Below are 24465 nucleotides of genomic sequence, written 5' to 3'. Positions count from 1 at the left end.
ATATCCGAAGTGTATGGCAACTTGCCAGCACAGCCGCCTCCCGCAGCCAGAACCGCGGATTGAGGATCAGTCACGGCCTCCAAACGCCAAACGCTCAACTCCACTTAACTAGCCCCGTCTCAGGCTCAATCTCTCGTCGTCATTTCTCTGATGGCCTCCGCCCGTCGCCGCAGTGAGGCTCTCGAGGACTTACTCGTACCCGGTGATTGTGATCACTGCCCTCCTGAGTATGCCTCTGTGGGCCGAATAAGAGCACGCGATGGGCTGCCAGGTGAGCAGGGCACTTGTGTTAGGGTGTCCACATGCTCAGCCTTCTCACGCCGCCACTATGCCGGCGTAATCTGAACAGTCAATGCTCGGGACAGCGGAAAGCAATGCGAGGGTGAAAGGGTGGAAATGCGAACTGGTCAAGACCTGCTGTATTGAGAAGGAATTCGAGGCAGGAACTCACTTTGATATCGGATGGACGAGAGTTGGCTAGGTGCATCCTCAACCAGAACTCATATGCATCTCACGATGCATACACGGCCCGTTAGACACCCGAAGAGAGCTCTGCCAAAGACGAGAGCCGCTCTCTTCCGACAGTCAACTAAGCTCCTGACAGACCGTAAGCAACGGAGCAACACGCGCACCGGTAGCAAGGCACAGCAACATCGAGCTCAAAGACACAGAGTGCAACGCCAAGGCAGACAAAAACCCCCTACTCCTCCCTGCAATGCCACCCATCAGATAAAGCCTCGATCGTGGCAATGATTTCAACCACGGCATTTGTCGGCATTGCCTTTGTTCTGGACCGCCTGCCGAGCTTGCCATCGCCGAGACCTCTGCGCCCCTGTTGACAGCAACACCGACATCTGGCCAGCAGAAACATGCTAAAACACCCCATCAGATAACTTACCATAGACTCTCAACTACGGGAGCCCATCGCAGATCGACCCGGGCCTCGCCGAGCTTGCGTATGGCTCCACAAGCCTTGCACTGCCCTCAGCAAATCCATCGAACAGAGCAGACAAATCCTCCTATCATACACCTCCCTGCCGCTCTATCCGTCTAGCTATCCGCCAACACATCTCTGTAAAATACAATATACATAGGTAGGTAGTAACACAGCAGCACCGCGACACGTCCGTAGTATCCGTACACAGCAGGCGCAGCATGGCTTGAACCCCTCTAATCCGGTTTCCCGACCGCCAGACCGACAGGACGCCAAGGCTGGGGCGAAGAAAAAGCTTTCCCCTCACCAGCGTCTCACCAGGCGTGGCTGAGCAGTTGACTATTGGGGGTTGGTCCTCCTCCAGTCGGATCTGTCCACAACAGCGGACAAGGCCACGTCTCAGATGCAGCAGCGTCCGCAGCGGTGAGAGGGGAGGAGAGAAAAAGAGTAGAGAAGCGAGGCTGGACTAGACCGGACAGACCTTCCGGCCGGCCGGCCGTCCATAGCCACCCGGATGTCGACCGGCGCATCGCAAGCGCTCACGCGGTTTGGGCCAACTCGAAACTACCTGATCTCCACCCCCAACCGCTCGGCCAACTCCCTGACCACCCGCTCGTGCATCGCATTCGTCTCCGCATTCGTCAGCGTCCTCTCCAGACTGCGGTAGTTGATGCGGTAGCACAAACTCCGCCTGCCGGTGGCCGGATGGGTGAACTCGTCGACGAGCCTGACATCCTCCACGCTATCGCCCGCGACGTCGCGCACGACCTCCATGAGGTCGTTGACATGCCAGTCGGCGCCGGCGACGCCCTTCACGTTGCCGCCGGCGGCGGACGCGCCGCGCAGCCAGAACGAGACGTCCTTCCAGCAGGGCGGGTGCTTGCTGAAGGGCACGAAGGGGCGGATGCGGGACCAGTCGTCCCCGGCGCCGCGGAACTGGCCGAGGAAGCGCTCGTCGCGCGACCAGAACAGCCGGATGTCCGGGATCCGGAACAGCAGCATCGCCACGCGCTCCAGGCCGATACCGAACGCCCACCCGACCTGCGACGGCGCGCCCGCCTGCGCGTGCAGCGCCTGCTTGCTGACCCCGCACCCCAGCACCTCGAGCCAGGCGCCCTCGTGGAAGACCTCGAGCTCCCAGGAGGGCGAGGTGAAGGGGAAGTAGGCCTCTACCCAGCGGACGCGCAGCGGTTCGGAGTCGGCTTCGGATTCGGCAGCCGGTGTTTGTCCTTGTTGCGCTTTAGCGGCCGCGGCGGCGGCCTTGGCGCGGGAAAAGATCTCGTTGACCATCAGCTCGAGGGAGCGTTTGAGGTGGGCGGCGACGGCCGAGGCTTCCTCGGCAGTGTGGTGCTCGGCCTGGAGCGGGTTGCGGTCCGGGTGGAAGGGCGGGTTGGGGTCTTCGACCTGCATGTTGTGCGTAGGCAGCCGGGCCAGGTCCTCGCGGACGGCCGCAGCCAGGTCGCCGTTGGGCACCTTGTTCCTGTCCCAGAAGCGCGCGCCCTCCATCTGGTGGAAGACCGGGTAGTGACTGCGGTCCACCTCGTCGCGGCGGTAGACATCGGCGCTGATCAGGAAGCCGCCGCTCTGGGCTGTGCGGAAGAGCTCGACCTCATGGGCGCTGGTGTGGGTCCGTAGAAGGGTGTCCTTGTTGATGTAGTATGTGTCGGAGCGGGCGCGGCCCGGATGGTCCGGGGGGAAGCCCAGCGAGTCGAAGTTCTCGTGCGTGGAGACGACCGGGTCAATCTCGTTGTAGTACTGGTAAGTCGGGCCAGGAAAGACCGACTCTATGATCTTCCGCGTGATTGCCACGGGGTGGTCTTTTTGGAGGTGCAGTTTCCGCGACGTCAAGGAGAGGACGGTGGGGGAGATGTTGAACCATGGATCCGTCGCATAAGTCTTGCCGTTGATCTCAACCGTCTTCGGGGCTCTTGTTGCCGCTGGAGGTGAAGCGGCGGCGTCTTCTCACAGACATCCATCAGCAAGGCTGAATGAACCGGACCCGGCTGCACGGGCAGGGTCGGTGTTATTGTTTCGGCATTGCTAACCTGAAGAGTATGGGGCTCGCAGTGTTCGCACTAGCAGGCTGCGCAGTGGGCTGCCTCGTTGTAGAATGAACGGAGTGCTAGGTCGGCCACACACACAGGGCCGGAGGGCGGCCGCGAGCCCCCGTGGTCCGATCATGTTGAGTGTCGAGGTTCTGCTGCTGTGGTGGGGAATTGGCGACCGACCTCGGGACGATGGATCAGACGTGCGGTCGCGCTGCGGGAGGCAGCTCAAAAAAACTGGGTGGATCCAGGCAAGGGTTCGACAGGGGTTCTGATCTGCCCCCATTGGCGGTGCAGGTGAGCTCTCCGATTGGCCAATGGCTCAGGGAACCAGCAGGGTTCTCTCACCAGCGCTCTGCTATGGACATCGGACTGGACAGTATGTACCTGAAAGTTCAAGAGGACGATGCGGGCCCCCAGATGCGTATTTCACAGGGTTCAAAGATGTAGGTCATGTCAGTCCCTTTTAATCACCCTTATTCCTTCCTATCTTACATCAACAAGCGCTCATTTGCACAGCGGCTCGCCATCCTTGATCTTTTGGAGGCCAAACTTCTCCAGGCGGATAGCCTGGATGGCGATGAAGCCAGTGGTGTCCATGGGCTGGAAGGTCTCGAGCGAGTCCATCGACGCATCCTCCTGCGAGTAGAGGTTGCTTGCATCGCTCTTGCGGCCCAGCACGTACGCCGCGCCCTTGTAGACCGACATGCGCACCTCGCCCGTGACGTGCTTCTGCGAGAAGATGATCGAGTTCTCCAGGAACTCGCGCTCCGGCGAGAAGTACATGCCGTTGTAGAGACAGTGGGACCACTCGATCGTGATGAACTGGTCACGCAGCTTGCGGACCTTGGAGTCCAAGACCAGGCCCTCGAGGTCCAGGTGGGCGAGACGGCTGCGCAAAGTCAGTCCAGGATTTCATGGACGCGACTATGCTGGTTAGGATATATGTGGCACTCACGCGATTGTCAGGCCCGGAGTGTCGTAGCAGCCTCTGCTCTTGAGACCGATGAAACGGTTCTCAACGATATCGATTCTGCCGACGCCGTTGTCGTGGCCGATCTTGTTGAGGCGCTTGAACAGCTCGACTGAGTCGGTGAACTCGCCGTCGGGCGTCACCAACTTGACGGGGATACCCTTCTCGAAGTGCAAGGTGAAGTTGTACGGCTTATCTGGCGCATCGGTGGGGTCGATGGTGCGGGTCCACAGCTCCTTGGGAGGGGTGTGGTCGGGGTCCTCGAGCACGCCGGCCTCGTACGAGCAGTGGACCAGGTTGTCGTCCATGCTCCAGGGGGCTTTGGGGGTAGAGGAGACGGGGATGTTGTTCTCGGCGGCGAACTTGAGAAGGTCGGCACGGCCCCTGGTCGGCCGACGTTAGCCCCGAATCTCCCTCGGAAAAAACAAGCCCGGCCGGCGCACATACTGGAACTTCTGAATGAACTCAGGCATCCTCCACGGCGCAATAACCTTCATGGAGGGGTTGCAGGCCTTGAAAGCCAGCTCGAAGCGGACTTGGCTGGAAGGGATGTCAGTGGAACGGGAGCCGAAGGTCACGCCCGGTTCAGGTCGACCTACTCATTCTACAGGCAGAGTCAGCAGCTCGCACAACCAACAAACAAACATTCTCATCCGCTACTTACACCCTTGCCAGTGCAGCCGTGGCTGAGGTAGTCGCAGTTGTACTGCTGCGCAACGCGAACCTGGGCGCGAGCGATCACCGGGCGGGCCAGCGAGGTGCCGAGAAGATAGCGGTCCTCGTAAATGGCATTGCACTGGATGGCGCGGAACACGATCTCTTCGACGAACTCGCGCTGCAGGTCCTCAATGACCATGCGCTCGGCACCGAGCGCGAGGGCCTTCTTCTCGACGGCAGCCCAGTCCTCCTCCTGGCCGACATTGGCGAGGAAGCACACCACGGTGTAGCCCTGATTGGGACGGTCAGCACTTTCCCATTGTGTTCCCTTGTGGTATCAGCGAGCGCCCGTGCTCACCTCGAGAATCAGCCACTTCAGAATGGTGGAGGTGTCGAGGCCTGTCGAACAGAGACGGTCAGTGTTGGGCCGAAATCATCGCGGCAATTGTTGGCCGAAGAGACCACCTCAGCGACACAATGGCAGACAATTGGAGCACAGAAACGCAACCAGAGGTCACTATGTTGGGAATTGAATTATCCAGCCGCGCAGCAGGCTTCCAACGTACCTCCAGAATAGGCGCTGTGAACATCTGTGGTCAGTCCAGCGTCTCTACGGCGGGCGAGCTCGCTGTGCAAAATGGTGGGGCAGCCACTTACAGACAAACGCGACCCTTGGACATGGTGCTAGTGTTAAGGTTTCACGGCTAGACTTGTGCAAGACTGGGAACAGGCAGCCAGTGTAGCAGGAGTATTCCGAGGACGTAGGGAACGAGCAGCAGAAGTGGAGGGAAAGAAGGTGGTCTTAGCTTCACCGTCTTCTTATCGCTTTTTGGCTCCCGGCCCCTCCCATGTTGGTGTATGACTCGAAGGCGGTCAACAAAACTTTTTGAGTTCTGGGCCCGATGTCGCAGAGATCCATTTGATACAGGGGTGGATGCACGGCCCCTGGGCCCTGAATCCCCGGAATCGCCCACCAGTGACGTATTCGGACGCACAGTCCTCTTTGGATTGGAAATGACTGGCGAAGATGCCGTTGGTGCCGAAACAAACGCCGAGAGAGATCTTGAAAATGCGATTGTCTTATCGCGGACCTGCTTTTAACTCCGGTGTTGTCCTGGATCCTTCGGTTCCTGTCATCCCGACCAGCATTGCTTCCTCCCGCAAGGACTATCACTATCCCCAGAGTGATAGTTATCCGTTCGTTTCGAGCCATTGGATTGCTTTCTTTCCTCGGATAGAAAACGGAATGTTCTCATAACGCCTCTGTCCCTATTAATATTTGACCACTGCAGTCCGCAGTCCGGATTGTATAGTGCAGACACTATGCAGGCAGCCAAGAACGAGAGCCGCCCCGCCGCGGCGGCAGCAGCAGCCATGAAGAGCGAGGAGGGTAGAGCAGCCGCGCCGTCGACCAGACAGCGGCCGATACACTACCCATTCTGGTTCGGCGGGAGCGCAAGCAGCATGGCCGCTTGCGTGACACACCCCCTTGATCTCGGTATGCTATCTCTAAGTCGCGACATATCAAGACCGTCTTGCTAACAAATGCCGCGTATAGTCAAGGTACGCCGTCTTTCAGGACGACTTAGCACAAACACCAATTAACCCCCATCGTAGGTCCGCCTCCAAACACGCACCGGCGACATGCCCAAGACGATGACCGGCACCTTCGTCCACATCCTCAAGCACAACGGCGTGCGGGGTCTGTACAACGGCCTCTCGGCCTCCCTGCTCCGCCAAATAACCTACTCCACCACGCGCTTCGGCATCTACGAAGAGCTCAAGTCCCGCTTCGCGCCCAAGACCCCGCACCCGACGACGGGCAAGCCGCGGCCGCCGTCGCTGGCGCTGCTGATCGCGCTGGCCTCGGCGTCCGGCTTCGTGGGCGGCGTGGCCGGCAACGCGGCGGACGTGCTCAACGTGCGCATGCAGCACGACGCGGCGCTGCCGGCCGCGCAGCGGCGCAACTACGCGCACGCGCTGGACGGCCTGGCGCGCATGGTGCGCGACGAGGGCGCCGCCAGCCTGTTCCGCGGCGTGTGGCCCAACAGCGCGCGCGCCGCCGCCATGACCGCCGGCCAGCTGGCCAGCTACGACGTGTTCAAGCGCACGCTGCTGCGCCTGACGCCCATGCGCGACGGCCTCGCCGCCCACTTCACCGCCAGCTTCCTCGCCGGCGTGGTCGCGGCCACCGTGACGAGCCCTGTCGACGTCGTCAAGACGCGGGTCATGTCCGCGAGCGGCAGCGAGCACGGCGTCGTCGGCGTGCTGCGGGAGCTGTATGCCAAGGACGGCATGCGGTGGATGTTCAGGGGCTGGGTGCCCAGTTTCTTAAGATTAGGCCCGTACGTGCCCTTCTCTGCTTCCCCCCTCGCATTCAAGTATGCTGACGTTTGGGGATGCGGGCAGACAAACGATCTGTACATTTGTCTTTCTCGAATCTCATCGCAAACTGTACAGGAAGATCCAAGGCATAGACAAAACGGCATGAGCAGACGACGACCAACGACAATCTGGTTCCCGGCGCGGCAGCATTTGAAGATCTCTAAAAATCGTACGAAGTACCTAACCTAGACCAGAGCGCTATTCCATATACCTTGGGAGGCAGACAGGCATTGTTTGGCGCATTGGGCGGGCGATGCGTTGATATAGAGAGGGGATGTGCATAAATCTCATTGTGTTGCATCCGCAGGCGCAGGCACAGGGCTAAAGCTTGCTGCCACAGGGTCCATCATCCTCATGCCTTTTTGTATATTATCTTTTTTTTCTATTTTCCCCTGTATACCCCCAGGTTAGATTAGAGAGCATGTTAGGGTACTGACTAGTTTCATTTTCCCATCTCCGTGGTCAAATCGACCCTGTTCTGGAAAGAGATCCATCTCCTATCTGAGCTTGCCCCTAGCGCCTGCTGGTATCTAAAAATGATATACAACACACAAAGAACAAGGGACAGCCTGCTATCCAGATGGCCCTCACATGGCGTGCGTTGAGCAGGCTGTCGGTGGTGCACGTGTTGCTGTGCGGATAATACACGGGCAAGTGGACGTCCTGCCGGAGGTGATGCGTCTGGACAAGAGGAACCCAGGTCACGTAGGGTCCCCTCCCCAGGTCGGCTGCCTTTTCCGCAGCGAATGCCCTCCCGAACAAGCCCTGCGTGCTTCTTGGGAGTGGACGGCACCGTGCAAATATGATTTGCCGTCGTCAGAAGCTGCCGCGTAGCTCACGACCAGCCGCTATGGCCAGCACCGTAAGGCGTTGTCCCGTAGGGTGTCGTCCCGCCGGCGCCACCCCACGAGCTCTGGTTGCCCCCGTTCCCAAACGGGGTGGTGTAACCCCCGAAGCCGTCGGCGCCGGTAGCGTACTCTGGGCTTCGAGGGCCGTTGTAGTCGCCGTTCATGCCGTCGCCACCTTCACCCGCGGAGAGCTCTTTGATGAGCGAAGCAAGCTTCTGCTGGATTACTTGGATGCCCTCGATGACGATCGCGTCGGGCGGGAGGCTGCCGGCGCTTTCGACGTTAAAGTAGAATCGGTTGGGCACAGCGTCGTAGTCAAACGGCTCGCCTTCCTGCGGGGGCTCCTCCCACTCGGCGTATTCGCTCGGCGGCCTGCGCCACTGGGTCAGCGACTACTGAGGGCGGTAGTCACGCGGGCAGAGGGGAAACACTCACCATTCCGCCTTCGGATCTTGCTCGTACCACAAATCTAGATGGTGAAGCTTGTTGTGTGGGTCATACTCGAATCCGATGGCTGCTGATGGGGCCCATTTCGCGTGCTCCTTTGCGATGCCCTTCTTGGCGATACACTCGAGCTTGATCTCCTGGCCGGGCCGAAGCTTCAGGATGAGCGGCCCAAGGCCCTCCGCATCCGAGAGCACCGGAGTGCCGATGACTTGATTGATGCGCTCGCCGGTCGGCACCAGATCTCGCGCGAAGACGTGCATGTTCTCCTCGCCGGTGCACTTCGCGTGCAGCGTGAGCGTGACCGAGCAGTTTTCGCAGCGGCCGTCGCAGTCGCACTCGCGCGAGGTGAGCATATCCTTGACACCCTCGGAGTTGAGAGGGATGAGGCCCAGGCGGTGCGCGATAAACTCGTCGGCGAGCACGGAGCTGTTCTCCTCGATCTCGACCAGGTCGATGGCTATTGTGGGGATCTCGGCGAGCATGACGCGGCGCAGCGAGTTGGCGAAGGCTAAGTCGACATTTGAGAGCTCATATTTGACTCGCACCGAATCTGCCTGGGTCCCGCGGGAGCGTTTAGAATCATCACCGCGTCTTCGATCAATAGCAGTGCCTGCCGCCATGGTTGCGACGAAGACGTACTTGGGAGATTTTGACCATGGGCCCCAACGCCTCGTCGTCCATCACCATCGGATCGTAGTCCATGTTGGGCGGCTTATGTGTTGAAAAAGTTGTGGCTACCAGCGAGGAGACACGAGCGTCGCGAGAGAGGCGGTTTGGGCTGCGTGGAAAATCTCATCTACCTCGGTGAGGTTGGAACTCGCAGGCACGAGTTGCGGCGCGATGTTCGCGGACGACCTTGCGCAAGACAAAGCAGCGGGTTACACAAGCAGTAGCTTATCTGAGTTCAACGTGTGATTGGTCAGCTGAGTGTTGAGGCGAGGAGCCTTCTTGCTGGGCGGGGGGGTGAATGCAGGAAATCGCGCCGCACACCCCGCAAAACAGCTTCCTAGCTGGACTCGGTTAGTGCACTCCGTAGCATGCCTCTTCCAGGCGAATGGCCCAGAGCAGATGGCGGCCCGTCAATGATCCGCCTGCAACTCTGGGCTCGGTCAAACCGCCGAGAGCCGGGATTCGCAACGCCTCCATAAAATTTCTTGAGCAGCACGCGACTTTTGTCTGTATCGACACCCGCAGTTCCCACACACGCAGCCATGCTACGACAAACCGTCTCGGCCACCTCCAGAGCCCTCCGCTCCACTGCCAGGCTGGGGACGCAGCGGCAGACCGTCCCGTTCGCCCAATCCTACCAAACACCCTTCGCCGTAGTGCGGGCAATCGCCGTGGCGCCGCGGGCAAGATGGTACAGCTCCGAGACCGATGCCGCCAAGGCAGATACCGCCAAGGCCGACGAACCCAAGAGCAACGAAGAAGAGGTTAAGAAGGAGGGCGAAGCCGAGAGCCCTGAAGCAGCACTCAAGAAGCAATTAGAGGCCAAGGAGGCCGAGCTCCGGGAGATGAAGGTAAGGCTGTTTGGCAGCTTTCTTCCCTGTACCGTTTTTCCACGGCGCGAGTGCTAACGCGGCAGCGGCGCAGGACCGGTTTCTCCGCTCTGTCGCCGACTTCCGCAACCTGCAGGACAGGACCGAGCGCGACATGAAGGCGGCGCGGGACTTCGCGATCCAGCGGTTCGCGCAGGACCTGGTGGAGTCGGTCGACAACTTCGACCGGGCGCTGTCCATGGTGCCGCAGGAGAAGCTCCAGGCGGAGGAGAAGTCGGAGCACCTGCAGGACCTGGCCAACCTGTACGAGGGGCTGAAGATGACCGAGACCGTCCTGCTGTCGACGCTCAAGAAGCACGGGCTCGAGCGCTTCGACCCCAACGGCGAGGTCTTCAACCCCAACGAGCACGAGGCCACCTTCATGACGCCCATGCCCGACAAGGAGCACAACACCGTCTTCCACACGCAGCAGAAGGGCTTCAAGCTCAACGGCCGCGTCCTGCGGCCGGCCAAGGTCGGCGTCGTCAAGAACAAATAAAACAGCGGGCGACCTCCTCCTTTTCACCAGGGAGTCAAATTGCGGGGAGAGAGAGTCCGTCTCTCGCTCCCCGCGTGTAATACTATTGTTGAGTCTCCGGACGGATCTATTTGCACGCGCCGATGTATCTTGGACCAGGGTGGCGGGGCGTTTTTGATTTCATGGTCTCCCATGTATAATGCTCCTCTCATGATGTTGGTGCAGCATATGGAATGCGGCAGGGAAAAAGGATAGATGAGGACTGCTGTTGGGCAGGTATACAGAACCTCTTGCATGCTCAGACACGCTACTTTAATGCATATAGTGCTGTGGTGGGATATAACTGCCTGGCGGATACGATAGCAGCCAGGGTGTGTGATTGATCTCCAGGGCTTGCCATTACTTGCAAGAGCACACCTCGTTCTAGCCGTAGCGCAGTGCTCTTACCAACGAGTGAGAGTAAGATGATGGCAGTAGGAGCAGTCGTGGCGGAGGACACAGTCAAGAGACAAAAAATCAACGCGACCGACGAACGGATGAGGCTGCTGACTTGGCCAGGGAAGTAAGTGAGTAAGCCGACTCTGGAGGAGCATTCGTCCAGTGATGAGGTGGGTGGCCAAATGCCGGAAACTGCCCATCGACTCCCCTCACCACAGTAAGGGTTCATGACTCTTCCCTAGGAACCCAGGAAGTCAGGGGTGAGGGAGCAAGAAGCGCTTCCACTTCTACCCCTCGATGAACTCGACTGCCGTTCTCTGGTGCCTGACTGGCAACGGGGTAGCGCACGACAAGCCCGGAGACAAGCCAGCTGAACCATGCACTTGTAACACGCAGAGTGAATCGGTTCAATAAGTGCTAGGCTGGTCTCATACGCGCGCTAGCCCAAGGTAAGATGTACACAGCTCTCCAACTACGCCTTTTTCGGCCGTCCCCCGCCCCGGGTGGCCCCTTTGCCTTTGGCCTTGGACGTCTTGCCAGTCTCCTCGTCCTCCTCGTCGTCATCATCGGCCTTGGCTGCTTTCTTGGACGTCTTCTTGGCAGCCTTTGCCTTCGGCTGCTTGATGTACTTGTCCGTCTTGAGGTCGAGCTCCTCGTCCTCGTCGACATCGGGAATCTCGGCGACATCATTCTCGTCCTCTTCCTCGATGGCTTCTTCGAGGTCAGGCATTTCCTTGGCAACCTTCCTTGGCGCCGCTACGCTGCTGGCCTTCATGAAGGGCACGGGATGCGACGCGGCGTTGTATCTGAGTTCAGTGTCAGTCATGCTCGCATTGGCGCCGTCCGGTAGGGGCAAACTTACATCCTCGTGAAGGCCGCCTTGGTCTGGCTCTCGATGTCGACTGTGTCCTCTGACTGAGGTCCCACGCCAAGTTCCTTGATCGAATCGAAGTCATCCCGCGTCAGGTAATAGCTGTCCATCAGCTCGATGACGTCCTCCACGGCATCCTTGCCCTCAACCTCCAGCCGCTTGATCAGTTGGTGCCAGAGCACAGGCAGATACTGCTGCCGGATTTCGTTGTGGTCGCCGGATGACTTGAGACGCATGTGCGAATGGATCTCGCGCACAAATCGGGCAAGCTTCCCGTATTTGCTGTTGTTGCCGAGCCATGATGTGAACATGACCTGTTCTGTGAACACGCCGGCGATGAAGCTCGACGGCCTCACAGTGCTGAAGACGGCGTGAGTCGGCATCAAGCTCCAGTGTTGCTGAGGGCCGTGGATCATGCGGTCAACCAGGTCTCCGTCGCTGATGCTTTCGGCTGCATGGTCAACCAACTCGAGGTGCTTGAGCTTCTGCATCTGAGGGTTGTAGCCCTTGCCGCTTAGCGCCGCCGGTTTCGACCGTAGGTAATTTTCTTGAATCATCAGGAAGCTGAATTCATGATCGTTGAAGTAGAGCTCGATCTTGTCGTTCAGTGTCGCCTTGCTCGCCGGGCTGAACAAGCCGCCCGCGATCATCTTCTGGCAGATGTCCCACGGCTTCAAGATGACGTGCTTCTCCCAAGCCTTGGTCATCGCCTTGCTTTGATCGAAATCCATGGTTGTCTGGTCGAGCTTGGCCGTAGACAGCATGTTGATGATCTGGCGGATGTCCCTGCCGCTGCCTTCGATCAGTGCGTTCACAACCGGCACCGGCAACTTCAAGCCTTCTCTGTGGCAGATTGTCATGATCCTGGACCTGATCTGGTCGACGGTTGGGCGCTGGAACCTGATGTCGAAGGCGACGTGGTCGAAAGGCTTCATCTTGGGCAGCCTGCGGTCGTTGCAGATCAGGATGAGCGGAACATCCGTCTTCTTGCAGAACTTGGCAAGCGCCCCGACGCCGCCTCGGTCACCTGCCGACATGCCATCAACTTCGTCCATGACGAGGACGATCTTCTTTTTGGAGGCGTCGACCTTCTTGCCGTCCCCCGCGAAGAAGCCGAGCAACGAAGTGTTGTTGAGCACCTCGCCGACCCCGCTCTCGACGAGCTTCTTACTGCGTGTATCACTGGCGTTGCTCTCAAGAACATCGTATCCTTCCAGCCTGGCCGCAAGGTGGGCTGCCGTCGTCTTACCGATACCAGGTGGCCCGGAGATGATAATCGCACGGTATCCGCCCATGCCATCCGCACCCCTCTTCTGGAAGTTGTATTTGCGTGATTTGGGCCAGTTGCGGAGCCAAGCCTGGATCCTCTCCACGAGGGACTTGTTGCCGCAGATCTGATTGAGTTGGGTGGGAGCATACTTCGTCGTCCAGAGCTGGGAGGGTGCCTGAACAGCAACAGGAGCCGGCGCCCCGCGGGCAGCGGCAGCAGCTTTGGCCGCCTTCTCGGCTTCCGCCTGGCGGGCTTGTTCCTCTTTCTCCATGCGGGCTGCTTCCTCGCGCACCTTTCTCTCTTCCGCTTCTTGCTTCTGCTTCGCTTTCTCGGCCCCCTTACCAGCGCCACCGTAAGCGGGCATGGTCCTGATGAGGTAAAATAGGCCCTCCTCGTCGATGGTCTTGATGCCGTGTTCCTTTATCTTTCGCAGCTTACTAGGGCCCGCATCATCACCAAGGACGACGAAATCCGTCTTGCTGCTCGGAGCGCTGGTGACCTTGCCCCCATAGCGTTTGACCAGCGCTTGGCCTTCCTCCCGGCTGAGGGTCTTGAGGAGACCTGTAAAGACGAATGTTTTGCCCAACAAGCAGTTCTCCTCGCCTTCAGGGATCTCGGCAGCACCGGCCATGGGAGGTGGCCCGGTGTTGCCGCCGCCAGCCTTTGCCTTGCGCCAGTCAAACTTGGCATCAGGATCTTGTTTTGGCGCGTCGGGCGCCTCAACCGTGGGCACGTTGTCGAGAATTGCCCGGATATCGTCTGGCTCGGGTTCGGGCTCCTTCTTGGCCCTCGGGGCCCGGGGCTTCGCAACCTTCTTGGCGGGCTTCACATCCTCGTCGCCCTCGTCCTCCTCGCTCTCGGAAGCTGGTGATTTGCGTTTTCTGCTCGCGATCGGCCCTTTCTGGGTGGTGCTCCTGGGAGTGTTCGTCTTCTCCTCGTCGAATTCGGCTTTGGAGGGCTTGCTAGTTGCGCGGGAAGCCACTCGTTTAGGCTTTGGCAGTATCTCATCCTCGCTCTCTTCTTCGACGTAATCGTCGTTCTTTCTCTTGCCGCGTCCCCGCACATCCGCCGCAAAGATGTCATCCCCGGCATCTTCATCGTCGTCCAGAAATGCGTCGTCATCGTCTAGGTCGTGCTGCTTGTAGGCGGTGACGGGTTTCTTCTTGGTGCCATTTTGTGCAGTCTGGACGGGCTCCCCGGTTGATTTCGACGCAGGAGGCTTCGACCTGGGACTCAGACGGAGTTCGGTCTCAGGGGCTTGGCGGGTTTTCGTCACAGACTTGGGCGTTGCTTGGGTGGTTTGCGACTTCGGCTTGGACGACGCGAAGTATTTTGCGGCAGTGGTTTCTTCCCCTTTTACCTCGGTAGGCGCACTGTCCACGGTAAGCAACACCAAACATGGACCAGTTACGGCATACCGGTACCCGACTTACGGCGCCTTTTTCCTCGGAGTCGTCCTGGTTGGCTTCTTGGCTCTGCAGGACGTGTTAAGAACCGGCCATGGCATGCACAACTAGCGCAGACCTACTCAACAACCTCGTCGTCGTCGTCGCTGTCCTCGATGACCTTGCGCCCTTCTGGATTGTATTAGAGGCATAAGCCAATGACTGGCCAATGTACAACTTGGACACACGCACTGCCTCGAGACTTTTTCGCCGTCTCAGCTTCCTTCTTGGGCGCAGGCTTCGGGGGCGGCGCACCGCCTTTGACACTGAAGAAGTTCCGAATATCAGGCATGACGGCGATTACTGGCAAATTATTGCGTGGCCTTTGATGGAATAAGTAGAAAGGCGAGACGAAGATACTGGACGCAAGGAGGCCAAACTTTATGGCCTTCTAACTTTGTTGTTTAGCGTTGCTGTCGAGGCCCAGGCAGCGACGGGAGCCTGTACCGCTTGTGGTGGGATCGGGGGTTTGAGATCGCTGACGCGCCGTCATCACTGTTATCCGGAGGGCGACGCGGGCTCGGCTTAGTTAATTCTTCGAATCGAGCGCGCCAGAGCGTGACATGCCGCGTTAAAATAATATTGGTGGATAGGCGTAGCATAGCTAACGATATGCGCTTATGGGGTATGCCGCATTGATTGACATACCCTTGCATGGCTAAGTACTGCTATAAGCAAATTTGTCCGCGACTGCAGGCGGTCTCTCTGGGTGCTGGAACCGCACCCATCAAGGCCGCTCAACCCACCCAATTCAACCGCCATGAGGCCAAACGGTTCATCGGCGCTCCTTGGTGCCTTGCAGGCACTAAGGATATCGCCCGCGACGCCCATCCATGCTTATCTCCCTTCCGCGACCGCTGCTCTCCGGCCGTCACCGCTCGCCGCTTCGGCCGCCGCACCGCACCATGTCCGGTTGTTTTCGGCCACCGCGACCCGGGCGGGAACATGGCTGGAGCCGAACCTCCCGCGCAAGAAGAAGATGATGAAGGGGCGGCCAAGAGTGCCGACCGGGGGGTCGTCGAAGGGCACGACCGTGGTCTGGGGCGACTACGGCCTGCGCATGTGCGATCACCACCGCAGAATCAGCGCTGCGCAGCTCAAGACCGCCGAGGACACCATCAAGCAGCGTCTGCGTGGCGAGAAGTATCGGCTGTACAAGAGGGTTGCTTGCAATGTCGGCGTGTTTGTCAGCGGTAACGAGGTGAGGCCCTGGGTCCATGCTTTGCAGCTTGACGGCGTGCTGACGGGTGCGGCGCAAAGATGAGAATGGGTAAGGGCAAGGGCTCTTTTGACCACTGGGCGGCCCGAGTCGCCGTCAACCAGATCATCTTTGAGATCAAGGGGATGCTCCACGAGCAGGTCATCCGGGACGCCTTCCGCCTTGCCGGGAACAAGCTGCCAGGTACTACACTCTTTTGATATGACATCCTGGTCGGGAAGCTGACTGTTCCACAGGACAGTATGAGTTTGTGAAGAAGGGCGATCCACCGGTCGTGGGAATCACGAAGTTAGACGGCATCACGCTGGAGGACCTCAAGCGGCCTTGGAAGAAGCTCCCAGCACCAGAGAGCGCTGCCGCATCACCATCAGCCTCGACAGCCAGCTCCGCACCGCCTCCTTCATAGCTTGCGAGCGACGGCTTTATCTGTTGTATGATATGTAGACTAACACCGGCCCATTGCAAGGAGAGCTAAAGAATTCTGGGACCCAGCCGGAAATCACAGCAACGGCACGACAGATCTTGTGATGAGGTTTTGGCCCAGCCGATATACCCCTTTTGTCTGATCTCTGTTTTTCTCGGTGTCTACATGTTGACCAACCTGCTCAGTATCTCTTACCCGTTCTCGGTTGTAGCAACCTGAATGGAACATACTGTGTAGGCCACTTGGAGGGTGTTACGTTGAGTTACGAAGCTGGTATTCCGTACGAACAGTAACGTTACCGTAATGCTCGCCCCTTATCAGGGCGGCGATAAGGCAGCCCTGCTTAATTGAAGTTCAGCTGAGCGCGTCACCCAAACGCGTCTCGACGGGTCACTCGATCCCAGCATCAGCTCCCAAGCCAAACAAGATATTTCGGTGACCCACGCAGCACCACAATGGCGCTCATCGTCGACAAGCACCGGCCCAAATCCCTCGACGCGCTCACATACCATGAGGAGCTGTCTCAGCGGTTGCGCTCGCTGGTATGGCCCGCCCCGCGCCGTGCGACGGTCTTTCTCGAGGCTCCTGTTAATCGTGCTCTTCCAGGCGCAAAGCGGCGACTTCCCCCATCTCCTCGTCTACGGCCCCTCCGGGGCAGGCAAGAAGACAAGGATCGTCGCTACTCTAAAAGAGCTATTCGGTCCCGGCGTCGAAAAGATCAAGATCGACGCGCGCGTCTTCCAGACGAGCAGCAACCGCAAGCTCGAGTTCAACATCGTCGCCTCGATCTACCACCTCGAAATCACCCCCTCGGACGTCGGCAACTACGACAGGGTCGTCGTGCAGGATCTGCTCAAGGAGGTCGCGCAGACGCAGCAGGTCGACCAGGCAGCGAAGCAGCGGTTCAAGGTGGTGGTGATCAACGAGGCCGACCACCTGACGCGGGACGCCCAGGCCGCGCTGCGCCGGACCATGGAGAAGTACTCGCCCAACCTGCGATTGATTCTGCTGGCCAATTCCACCGCGAACATCATCGCGCCGATCCGGTCGCGGACGCTGCTCGTGCGCGTCGCGGCGCCGACGCACCAAGAGATCTGCGACGTGCTGGCCGCGTCCGCCAAGAAGGAGGGCTGGCCCGTAGTGAAGGGCTTGCACCAGAGGATTGCCGAGGAGAGCGGGAGGAACCTGCGCAAGGCGCTGCTGATGTTGGAGGCGGTGCACGCACAGAAGTACGTTGCCGCTGTGTTCGAACGAAACGATCAGGACCTCGACGCTAACCCCCTCTCGCAGCGAGAAAGTCACCGACACCACAGACATACCGCCGCCAGACTGGGAGGCGCTCATCGGCCAGATCGCCTCGGATATCATACAGGAGCGCACGCCCACCCGAATCCTGCAGGTCCGGTCCAAGCTCTACGACCTGCTGACGCACTGCATACCGGCGACCACGATCCTGCGGACGCTTACGTTCAAGTTGATCCCCCAGATAGACGACGCGCTCAAGGCGGATGTCATCAAGTGGTCTGCCTTCTTCGAGCACCGGATCAAGACGGGCACGAAGGTCATATTTCATTTGGAGGCGTTTGTGGCCAAGTTTATGAGGATATACGAGATGTATCTTATGAGCATGGACATGTGAGGGCCAAGGGAAAGGGTCGGCGTTCCGGATGGGGTCTTCGGAGGCTGCGCAGCCCGAATGGGAGAATACAAATGGGTCACACACTGCTTTACCCAGAGTTTGGGACTCAATACTCGAAAGTCCAAACACTCATAACCAACCTACTGAGACCAGGTGACTTAAGAAGAAACAGGAAGGAAAGCTCAACGCTACCACAGTAACGAACAAGATACCCTAAGCCTTACTACCCACTCATGCACTTTCACCCACCTGGCAGCTGTCCGCGTTGTGATTGGCCGACAACTGCCTTGTGGGGACCTGACAGCTTGCAGCTTTGCCGCGTGGCTTGCATCACTGTGCCGGGTGTGGAACAAGGATCAGCAATTCGTTCGCTCCAAAACGCGTTCGTGTCCTTTCCGGGAGCCGCAACGCCAGGCTTTTTGTTTGGGAGGCTTGGTCTGTTCTTTTTTGCGGCTCACACTTGCCCGACTGCCCGACCGAGTCTGCAAAGCTTGTCAGCAGTCATTGACAGCTTCGGGCTCCTTTGCTCCTCGAGAAGCGATCCAACGGCTGCTGCTACGACCACAGCCTCAACTCTGCGATATCGAAATCGATTGATTGATTGACTTGCGCTGCAGCTGGACAAGCTGCGATACGGATAGCGCTTCCAAAATGCCGCTCAACCTTTTTCGCGTGGCCGGTATGCATGCATGCGCTCGGAGGGATGACTGGGAGAAGGAAGGGGCTTGGAGAGAGGTAGAGAGATGGGCTGACATGCGTGCCATTTGCGATAGGGGACATGTCCCATCTGGCATCCATCTTCATCCTCTTGCACAAGATCGTGCAACTTAAGGTGCGCCCCTGCCCTCGCCATCCTCCATTGGGCCGCTGCGCACGGGTGACTAACCCAGCACGCGGCAGAGCTGCTCCGGCATCTCGTTCAAGTCGCAATTACTGTACCTGATCGTCTACATCACAAGATATCTCGGTATGGCCCGCCCTCACTCGCACCGCACAGAAAGAAGCCCCCGTCACCCTGGAAGAGCATCCGCTAAGCTCCCCCCGCCTTCCAGACCTTCCGTGGACGCCGTCCCCCTACAACTTCATCTTCAAGATCCTCTTCATCTCGTCCCAGCTCTACATCATCTACCTGATGGCGCGGGCGTACCGGCCGACCAACGACCCGAACCTGGACACGTTCCGGGTGGAGTACCTGCTGGGCTTTGCGGCCGTGCTGGCGGTGCTGTTCCCGGTGCGGTACACGGTGCTCGAGATCTTCTGGGCCTTCTCGATCTGGCTCGAGTCGGTGGCGATCCTGCCGCAGCTGTTCATGCTGCAGCGCACCGGCGAGGCCGAGGCCATCACGGCGCACTACCTCTTCGCCCTCGGCACCTACCGCGCCCTGTACATCCCCAACTGGATCTACCGCTACGTGACCGAGCCGACCCACAAGATCGACACCATCGCCGTCGTCGCCGGCGTGCTGCAGACCGTGCTGTACAGCGACTTCTTCTGGATCTATTACACCAAGGTGATGAAGGGCGAGAAGTTCAAGCTGCCTGTTTAAATGTTAGGGAGGGATTCTGGGACGGGGGCGCAGTGGGGCGTTGTTGAGGAAGGGACTCTTGAGTGGGAGGGACGCGGTGGAAACGAATGTGTGATGAGCGACATGGATGACGGGGTGGATGGCACACAGGGTCGTTCTAATCGAGGCGACCTGGGTGCACTACGTGGGCCCGCAAACCAGACCTCGGGACCTAGAGCGAGCGCCAGTCTTGTGCTTGTCTCGGGCTGGGAGCGAACCGGAAAAGATGAAGATGGGCGTGCATGTCTGGCGTTCGGAAATGCTGGCTTTTTTCAATTCGAAGTTTTAGGGACTGGTGATATAGGGTCGGGCGCTGTGTGGGCTTGGACATCGTGTCTTCGGTGTATATAGATTAACCACTTGCTGGTGTCTGTAAAAAATTCGCGGTGGCATTTGTCTGCTTCAGGCGTGGGGGCGCAAGAGAGCAACGATCCTGCGCAAAGGTTGGTCGAGTCGTCTCATGTTTCGAGATGGCAGCGGACAGCCTGCGGTGGGGGGACTCCGTACCGGGTTCGGCTGTCTCGGTTCCGGTGGCCTGGTTATCTGCCAGCGCCCTGGATCGCATCTACTGGGTTCCTTACTTAGAGCTCTGCATGCGGTAACGAGCCCGCATCTGAGACATCACGAGGGGTTGCGACGAAAGCAGGCAGCGGGACATCACTAGTTTTCAGGAACAGAGCATGACAGTCGTCAGTTTGGACATCCTCCCTCCTCCCCATGCACCCCGCACGCATCCCGGCTCAGGGGCTGAATCGCGGCGCGCCGGGGTGTCCGTGCGCTCCGGGGCCGCCTGGCTCCGGCACGATCTGCGGCAGGCTCCGGGGTGTGCTTCATTCATGCCCCGGGGTGGGGGCAGTTCGGGCAGGCCACAACGACAACCACGTCCCAATCCAACAGTCCAACAACCAACGCCTGGCAGTGGCAGACCTCGCACTGCAATGCGGAAGCGAAAGTCAAACTGGAGGTGCCGGTGCCGGTGTGCGAGCCGCTTCCGAGCAACGCGAAGCACCCGCGAATGGCGTGGGCAGGCGACCTCTCGCTCATAGCCTAAAGCTCTCGCCTGTAGGATCTGCCACCGCTTGACTGAGTTTCGTTTCCGAAGACGTCCGAAAAACCGGGTGGAAGTCATGCTTTGCCGCTCTGAACCCGGGTCCGGGAAAACACGATGCAAACACCTGCCCTCTCCCCATTTATCCTTCGGCCATCGCCGGGTTGTCTGTTTCTGGCCGCTCTCTTGCCTCTCTTTCTTCCGTTTTGGCTAATTCCCCGACCGCACTGCCGGCTGCTCTGGCTGAAAGGATGATCGCCAGGCCCGCCGTCGCTCTGTTTGCTCTGCTTCGATTTTGCCGCTGGCGGTGATGCTGAGCGGTTAATTAGTTGTGCTTTTATTCACCGACCACCCGGCACCATGGCCAAGAAGTCTTTAATATTCTCGCGTCTTTCTCTTCTCTTTTTGATATGCTCGAGCTGTGCTTGGGTCGGTGTGGGGGCGGCGTCCGGGTCGGCCCCGGTTCCGCCGAGGGAAGTTGGAGGAGAGGCGGGAGGGGCCGAGCCGGTGTGGAGAAGGATAGGCGGCGGAGCGGAGCTGCGCGATGGGTCGGACCTCCGATCGGCACCGGACGAGCCAGCCCACGTTGTACGGGACGGGTGCCGGGCCATGATCACGCCCCCGCCGTCGCTCCTCAGTCGGCAAGACCAAGGACAGATCCAGGCGCTCAGCAACCAGCTGCAGCTCCTGAGCCAGCAGTCCCGGTCCGTCAGCCAGGCCAGCCAGCAGCTCAGCCAGTCGCTCCAACAAGCGACCCAGCAGCTCAGCCAGACCCAGCAGCAGCTGGCGAGCGCCCGCCTGCAACAGAGCGCGGCCGAGTCGGCATCGCGCTCCATGTCGCAGGCTTCGGCCGATGCGTCGCGGCAGGCCGTTCAGGCCAGCTCGAGCGCCGAGCAGGCCATCTCCAACGCGATCCGCTCCGCCTCGCAGAGCGCTAGCAGCGCGCTGTCTGCGAGCATGGCGAGCCTTACGAGCTCGATGGGAGCCAGCTTCTCGAGCGCCCTCGTCCTGGCCAGCCAGAGCGCGGCGGCCGCGATGCGGTCGGCGGCGAGCGTGGCGCAGAAGGCGCAGGCAGATGCCACCGCCCTCAGGGTATGTCATCAGTGTTTCTCCATGCCGAGCAAGGTACATAGACTCACCCGGTTCCAGGACCAAGCGAACAGCCAAATCCAACAGCAGGGGGCGGCGCTGTCGGTGACGCAGACGGCGCTTGCAGTGGTCGGGGGCATCATTGGGTCCTCGCTACTCACGGGGATTGGGTTCGTGCTCGTCCTCCGCCACCGCCGCAAGAAGCGGCAGCAACAGCTCCGCGATGGCGCCTACGCAAACATCGGGTACCCGCGACTCAGGGGCACGTCCAACAAGGCGTATTCGGTGGCGTCCAACTGGAAGGACGACGGCAGCAGCACCTACAGCACGGACGAGAAGGGGCCCAATTTCCCAGCCGGCAGCGACGACAACAACAATAACAACAACAACCCCAACGACGGAGACGTGATCAAGCAGCCGGCCGCCGCAGCCGTTGCAGGAGGAAGCGACAACACCACCACAACGATAGTAACCATCCCGAGAAAAACGGTCGGCCCCGGCGTGGGTTACGCAGTGAGCTACTACGGCCCGCCGCGCGCCAACAACAGCGCCGCTCGCAGCCAACTGGCGGCAACAGCAGCACCAGCAGCAGCAGCACCCTTCCAACTGGGCAACCCGCCCCCTCCCCGCTTCGCCGCTGGCGGCAGCGGCGCAGGGAAATTCAGCTTATTCCCGAGAGCCAAAGCCGGAACGACTGGTTTCAGTCGAAGCACCTCGCCGCCCGGAAACCGGACCGCAAGCGCGGGTGCGAAGGGAGGAGAAGAATCAGAATCAGAATCTGCAACAACACCAACACCAGCAGCGCAAACCCAAACCCAAACCCAAACCCAAACCCAAACGACCCAAACCCCAAACAACAACCGACTGTCGTCGTCAGCCAGTGGGTCCGGCATGGGTCGCCTGCACGCGCTTGTGCAAGGCAGGGATAGCGATAGCGCGAGCAGGGACACCAGGGACAGGGACAGGGCCGGGGGAATGATTGGTGGTGCTCGGCAGCCGCCGGCGGAAGGGGCGACGCCGACGCCGACGCCGACGCAACCGACGCTGGATCGGTGGATGCGCGACGGCACGACGGTGAGTCCGTTTGCGACGCTGAGGGCCCCCGGGGCGCGTCGTTCGTGATAAGGATAAGTGTAAAGGGAAGGATTGGCTGTGGGAGTGTAGTGTACTGTGGTGGACAAGACGTTGACGTGTTGGGCTTGAGGACACGGGATGTGGCAGGGCCGGAAGGAAGCTGACTGCGTCCGGATCCGGAAGGAGGGAGTGGCGGATGGGCGGGATGAGGATTGATGGCCGATGACGGTGAATTGGTGGTGGTGGTGGTGGTGCTGCTGCTGCTGCGGGCTGGCCGGGATGTGGGCGCCGAAACGGCGGGGAGAAAGGCGTGGCTGGTTTATTCTTCATGCCTCGAAACTGAAGCGTGGGCATTTCTAAAGGGACGGATAGTTAAGGAGAACATGAGCAGCGATAAGAACACGAGCAGCGAGGTGGTAGGTGGTCACATGCGATATACTCCGTAAAGTTCCAAAACATTCACAGTGATGATGATAGGTAATTAAGGCAGTTCGCAATAAGTTCCGCATCCACTAGTGTCAACAAACCGTTTGTGATGTACACTACGGAAGTAGATCACCATGTGCGGCGATTGGGATGCGCGGAAGAGCCTCTGAAGCATCTCGACTATACTAGTGTAGGTAAATTTTTCCGTCCTGGGTGGAGCTTTCAGAATACCTGGTATGTATTCCGTATTGCCAATTCGCAGCAAGCTACAGTGTGCGCGAGCTCGGCATCCACCAGCGGGCCGCAAGCAGGCGCTGATGCTGATAACTTATACGGATCACTTAGTGTAGCTTCCATGTTATTCCGTAGCAGGAAAGGGCAATGCGACAAAATGCCATCCACAATGCGTAACAGCCATGCATCCCGGGAGTTGCTTGGCTTGGCTTGCTTGGCGAAAGGGCACACCCGCCGCTTGGCAGACGTTATGCCTCTTGGCATCTCCCGGCATCTTGGCATCAAATCTGTTTTTAATATAGAGCATCTGAAACCGATCGCTTGACAATTTGAAAGTGGTTACGCATCGCGTGCGCAATTTGCTGGGACGGGCAAGTGGTTGACGGCATCTCCAAGGGCTGCTGCTCCCCTCATCCCAACAAAGTTTGATTACCCTGCCAACTAGCTAAAACTATTCTGTATACTCCACTACTCAACACTACGGAATGCATACACTACGGAATAGTTCCTGTGTATGGACACGCTCAGGCGGCTCGCATTTCCCGCCCGCCTTCGAATTCGGGTTCCGGCGATACCTCCCGAATAGCGTAAACCTTCAACGCTAACTATGACCGTCGCAGAACGAGCAGGGTGCTGTCGCGTGAGCTGACAGCAGACCTGGAAATAAAATGACGACGAGGGCAAACGCGGGCAATACCACAGGAGACGGCTGTTAGGCTTACGCAATCCGCTGTGCGCTAAGTTAGTTAAACGAGCTTGAGCTCCGGTCCAGTGGGGAACGGGGTGACGGGGGGTAAGCTCAGAAGCAGAGAAAGCAGGGGGAAAATGGAGGGCGGGCAGCCGGGAACATGCATCGAGGGGTTTTCGGGCGGGAGTGGCCTGAACCCGAGTCGGCGGGGCTGTCGTGTGCTTTGAAATTTCGAACCCCAGCAGGTCGCGTGCTCAACCGGGTTTTGTGAAGGGGCTTTCTTCGGTCTCGCGAGCTGCCCATTGGGGCCGAAACTTGACAAGGAAGGACCGTCGAGGCACCGACGCTTGATGGACCCGGGCCTGCTTTGACTATCTGAGCCCACACAGCACGGATGCAGAAAAGCTTTGCGCAAACATGACGTGAGAGTCCAAGCCGGGAGGGACTTGCCTTTTGAATTCAAGGTCTGTCTGTCTGCTGTCCTGGGTCCTGGGTCTGTGTAGGCAGTGGCCATGTGACTGGTAGGTACCTAGTGAGAGGCAAGAGAGAGGCACTCTCCTGTGTGTCTCTTTCCTCGGCTCGTTATCAGTTGGCATGAAGCCCTAGTTGGTTGTTAGCCCCGTGGCCCAAAACTTTCGTCGATATCCCGTTGCGCCGCTCGTCGTGAGCTGAGCGGTATTACGCGGCGCCGACAAAGTTAGTGTACGGGACCACCCGCCCTCCCCCCCTTC

At 59.2% G+C, this 24465-nt stretch overlaps 10 protein-coding genes across 10 annotated transcripts; 6 read left to right on the top strand and 4 right to left on the bottom strand.

Annotated features, from left to right (window-relative positions):
• Nucleotides 1–1125: 1125 nt before the first annotated feature.
• On the bottom strand, nucleotides 1126–3375 carry THITE_2124537 (uncharacterized protein). The gene is made up of 2 exons (XM_003658025.1): nucleotides 2980–3375; nucleotides 1126–2892 (listed from the first exon to the last, which is right to left on the bottom strand). Exons 1-2 carry the CDS (start codon nucleotides 3113–3115, stop codon nucleotides 1499–1501), a joined length of 1530 nt encoding a protein of 509 aa, XP_003658073.1. The 5' UTR covers nucleotides 3116–3375; the 3' UTR covers nucleotides 1126–1498.
• THITE_2124533 (uncharacterized protein) lies at nucleotides 3376–5489 on the bottom strand. The gene is given in 8 exon segments (XM_003658024.1): nucleotides 3376–3871; nucleotides 3938–4336; nucleotides 4400–4492; nucleotides 4602–4606; nucleotides 4617–4901; nucleotides 4968–5008; nucleotides 5176–5189; nucleotides 5267–5489. 8 exon segments carry the CDS (start codon nucleotides 5287–5289, stop codon nucleotides 3487–3489), a joined length of 1245 nt encoding a protein of 414 aa, XP_003658072.1. The 5' UTR covers nucleotides 5290–5489; the 3' UTR covers nucleotides 3376–3486.
• Nucleotides 5490–5983: 494 nt separating this feature from the next.
• Nucleotides 5984–7100, top strand: THITE_2060368 (uncharacterized protein; the record flags this gene model as incomplete). The annotated part of the gene is made up of 4 exons (XM_003658023.1): nucleotides 5984–6107; nucleotides 6168–6172; nucleotides 6227–6954; nucleotides 7019–7100. 4 exons carry the CDS (start codon nucleotides 5984–5986, stop codon nucleotides 7098–7100), a joined length of 939 nt encoding a protein of 312 aa, XP_003658071.1.
• Nucleotides 7101–7506: 406 nt separating this feature from the next.
• THITE_2124530 (uncharacterized protein) lies at nucleotides 7507–9137 on the bottom strand. Its single transcript, XM_003658022.1, has 3 exons — nucleotides 8929–9137; nucleotides 8278–8843; nucleotides 7507–8214 (listed from the first exon to the last, which is right to left on the bottom strand). The coding sequence occupies exons 1-3, from the start codon at nucleotides 8989–8991 to the stop codon at nucleotides 7830–7832; spliced, it is 1014 nt and encodes a 337-aa protein (XP_003658070.1). The 5' UTR covers nucleotides 8992–9137; the 3' UTR covers nucleotides 7507–7829.
• A 298-nt stretch (nucleotides 9138–9435) lies between these two features.
• THITE_2097885 (uncharacterized protein) lies at nucleotides 9436–10707 on the top strand. Its single transcript, XM_003658021.1, has 2 exons — nucleotides 9436–9809; nucleotides 9883–10707. The coding sequence occupies exons 1-2, from the start codon at nucleotides 9501–9503 to the stop codon at nucleotides 10324–10326; spliced, it is 753 nt and encodes a 250-aa protein (XP_003658069.1). The 5' UTR covers nucleotides 9436–9500; the 3' UTR covers nucleotides 10327–10707.
• A 386-nt stretch (nucleotides 10708–11093) lies between these two features.
• Nucleotides 11094–14818, bottom strand: THITE_2124524 (uncharacterized protein). The gene is made up of 5 exons (XM_003658020.1): nucleotides 14522–14818; nucleotides 14413–14461; nucleotides 14318–14359; nucleotides 11606–14257; nucleotides 11094–11549 (listed from the first exon to the last, which is right to left on the bottom strand). Exons 1-5 carry the CDS (start codon nucleotides 14619–14621, stop codon nucleotides 11216–11218), a joined length of 3177 nt encoding a protein of 1058 aa, XP_003658068.1. The 5' UTR covers nucleotides 14622–14818; the 3' UTR covers nucleotides 11094–11215.
• Nucleotides 14819–15089: 271 nt separating this feature from the next.
• On the top strand, nucleotides 15090–15954 carry THITE_2058340 (mitochondrial 54S ribosomal protein YmL47; the record flags this gene model as incomplete). Its single annotated transcript, XM_003658019.1, has 3 exons — nucleotides 15090–15530; nucleotides 15590–15731; nucleotides 15785–15954. 3 exons carry the CDS (start codon nucleotides 15090–15092, stop codon nucleotides 15952–15954), a joined length of 753 nt encoding a protein of 250 aa, XP_003658067.1.
• An 83-nt stretch (nucleotides 15955–16037) lies between these two features.
• Nucleotides 16038–17858, top strand: THITE_2124521 (uncharacterized protein). The gene is made up of 3 exons (XM_003658018.1): nucleotides 16038–16514; nucleotides 16579–17201; nucleotides 17263–17858. Exons 1-3 carry the CDS (start codon nucleotides 16428–16430, stop codon nucleotides 17609–17611), a joined length of 1059 nt encoding a protein of 352 aa, XP_003658066.1. The 5' UTR covers nucleotides 16038–16427; the 3' UTR covers nucleotides 17612–17858.
• Nucleotides 17859–17961: 103 nt separating this feature from the next.
• THITE_2124519 (uncharacterized protein) lies at nucleotides 17962–19252 on the top strand. The gene is made up of 4 exons (XM_003658017.1): nucleotides 17962–18290; nucleotides 18385–18443; nucleotides 18512–18578; nucleotides 18664–19252. The coding sequence occupies exons 1-4, from the start codon at nucleotides 18263–18265 to the stop codon at nucleotides 19155–19157; spliced, it is 648 nt and encodes a 215-aa protein (XP_003658065.1). The 5' UTR covers nucleotides 17962–18262; the 3' UTR covers nucleotides 19158–19252.
• A 1789-nt stretch (nucleotides 19253–21041) lies between these two features.
• THITE_2124514 (uncharacterized protein) lies at nucleotides 21042–22518 on the top strand. Its single transcript, XM_003658016.1, has one exon. It carries the CDS (start codon nucleotides 21058–21060, stop codon nucleotides 22432–22434), a length of 1377 nt encoding a protein of 458 aa, XP_003658064.1. The 5' UTR covers nucleotides 21042–21057; the 3' UTR covers nucleotides 22435–22518.
• Nucleotides 22519–24465: the final 1947 nt, after the last annotated feature.

The sequence above is a fragment of the Thermothielavioides terrestris genome, chromosome 6, assembly GCF_000226115.1.
Source record: "Thermothielavioides terrestris NRRL 8126 chromosome 6, complete sequence".
Taxonomy (NCBI): Eukaryota; Fungi; Ascomycota; class Sordariomycetes; order Sordariales; family Chaetomiaceae; genus Thermothielavioides; species Thermothielavioides terrestris.
Note: the sequence above shows the minus strand (reverse complement) of the source record. Positions and strands in the feature narration are given on the sequence as shown.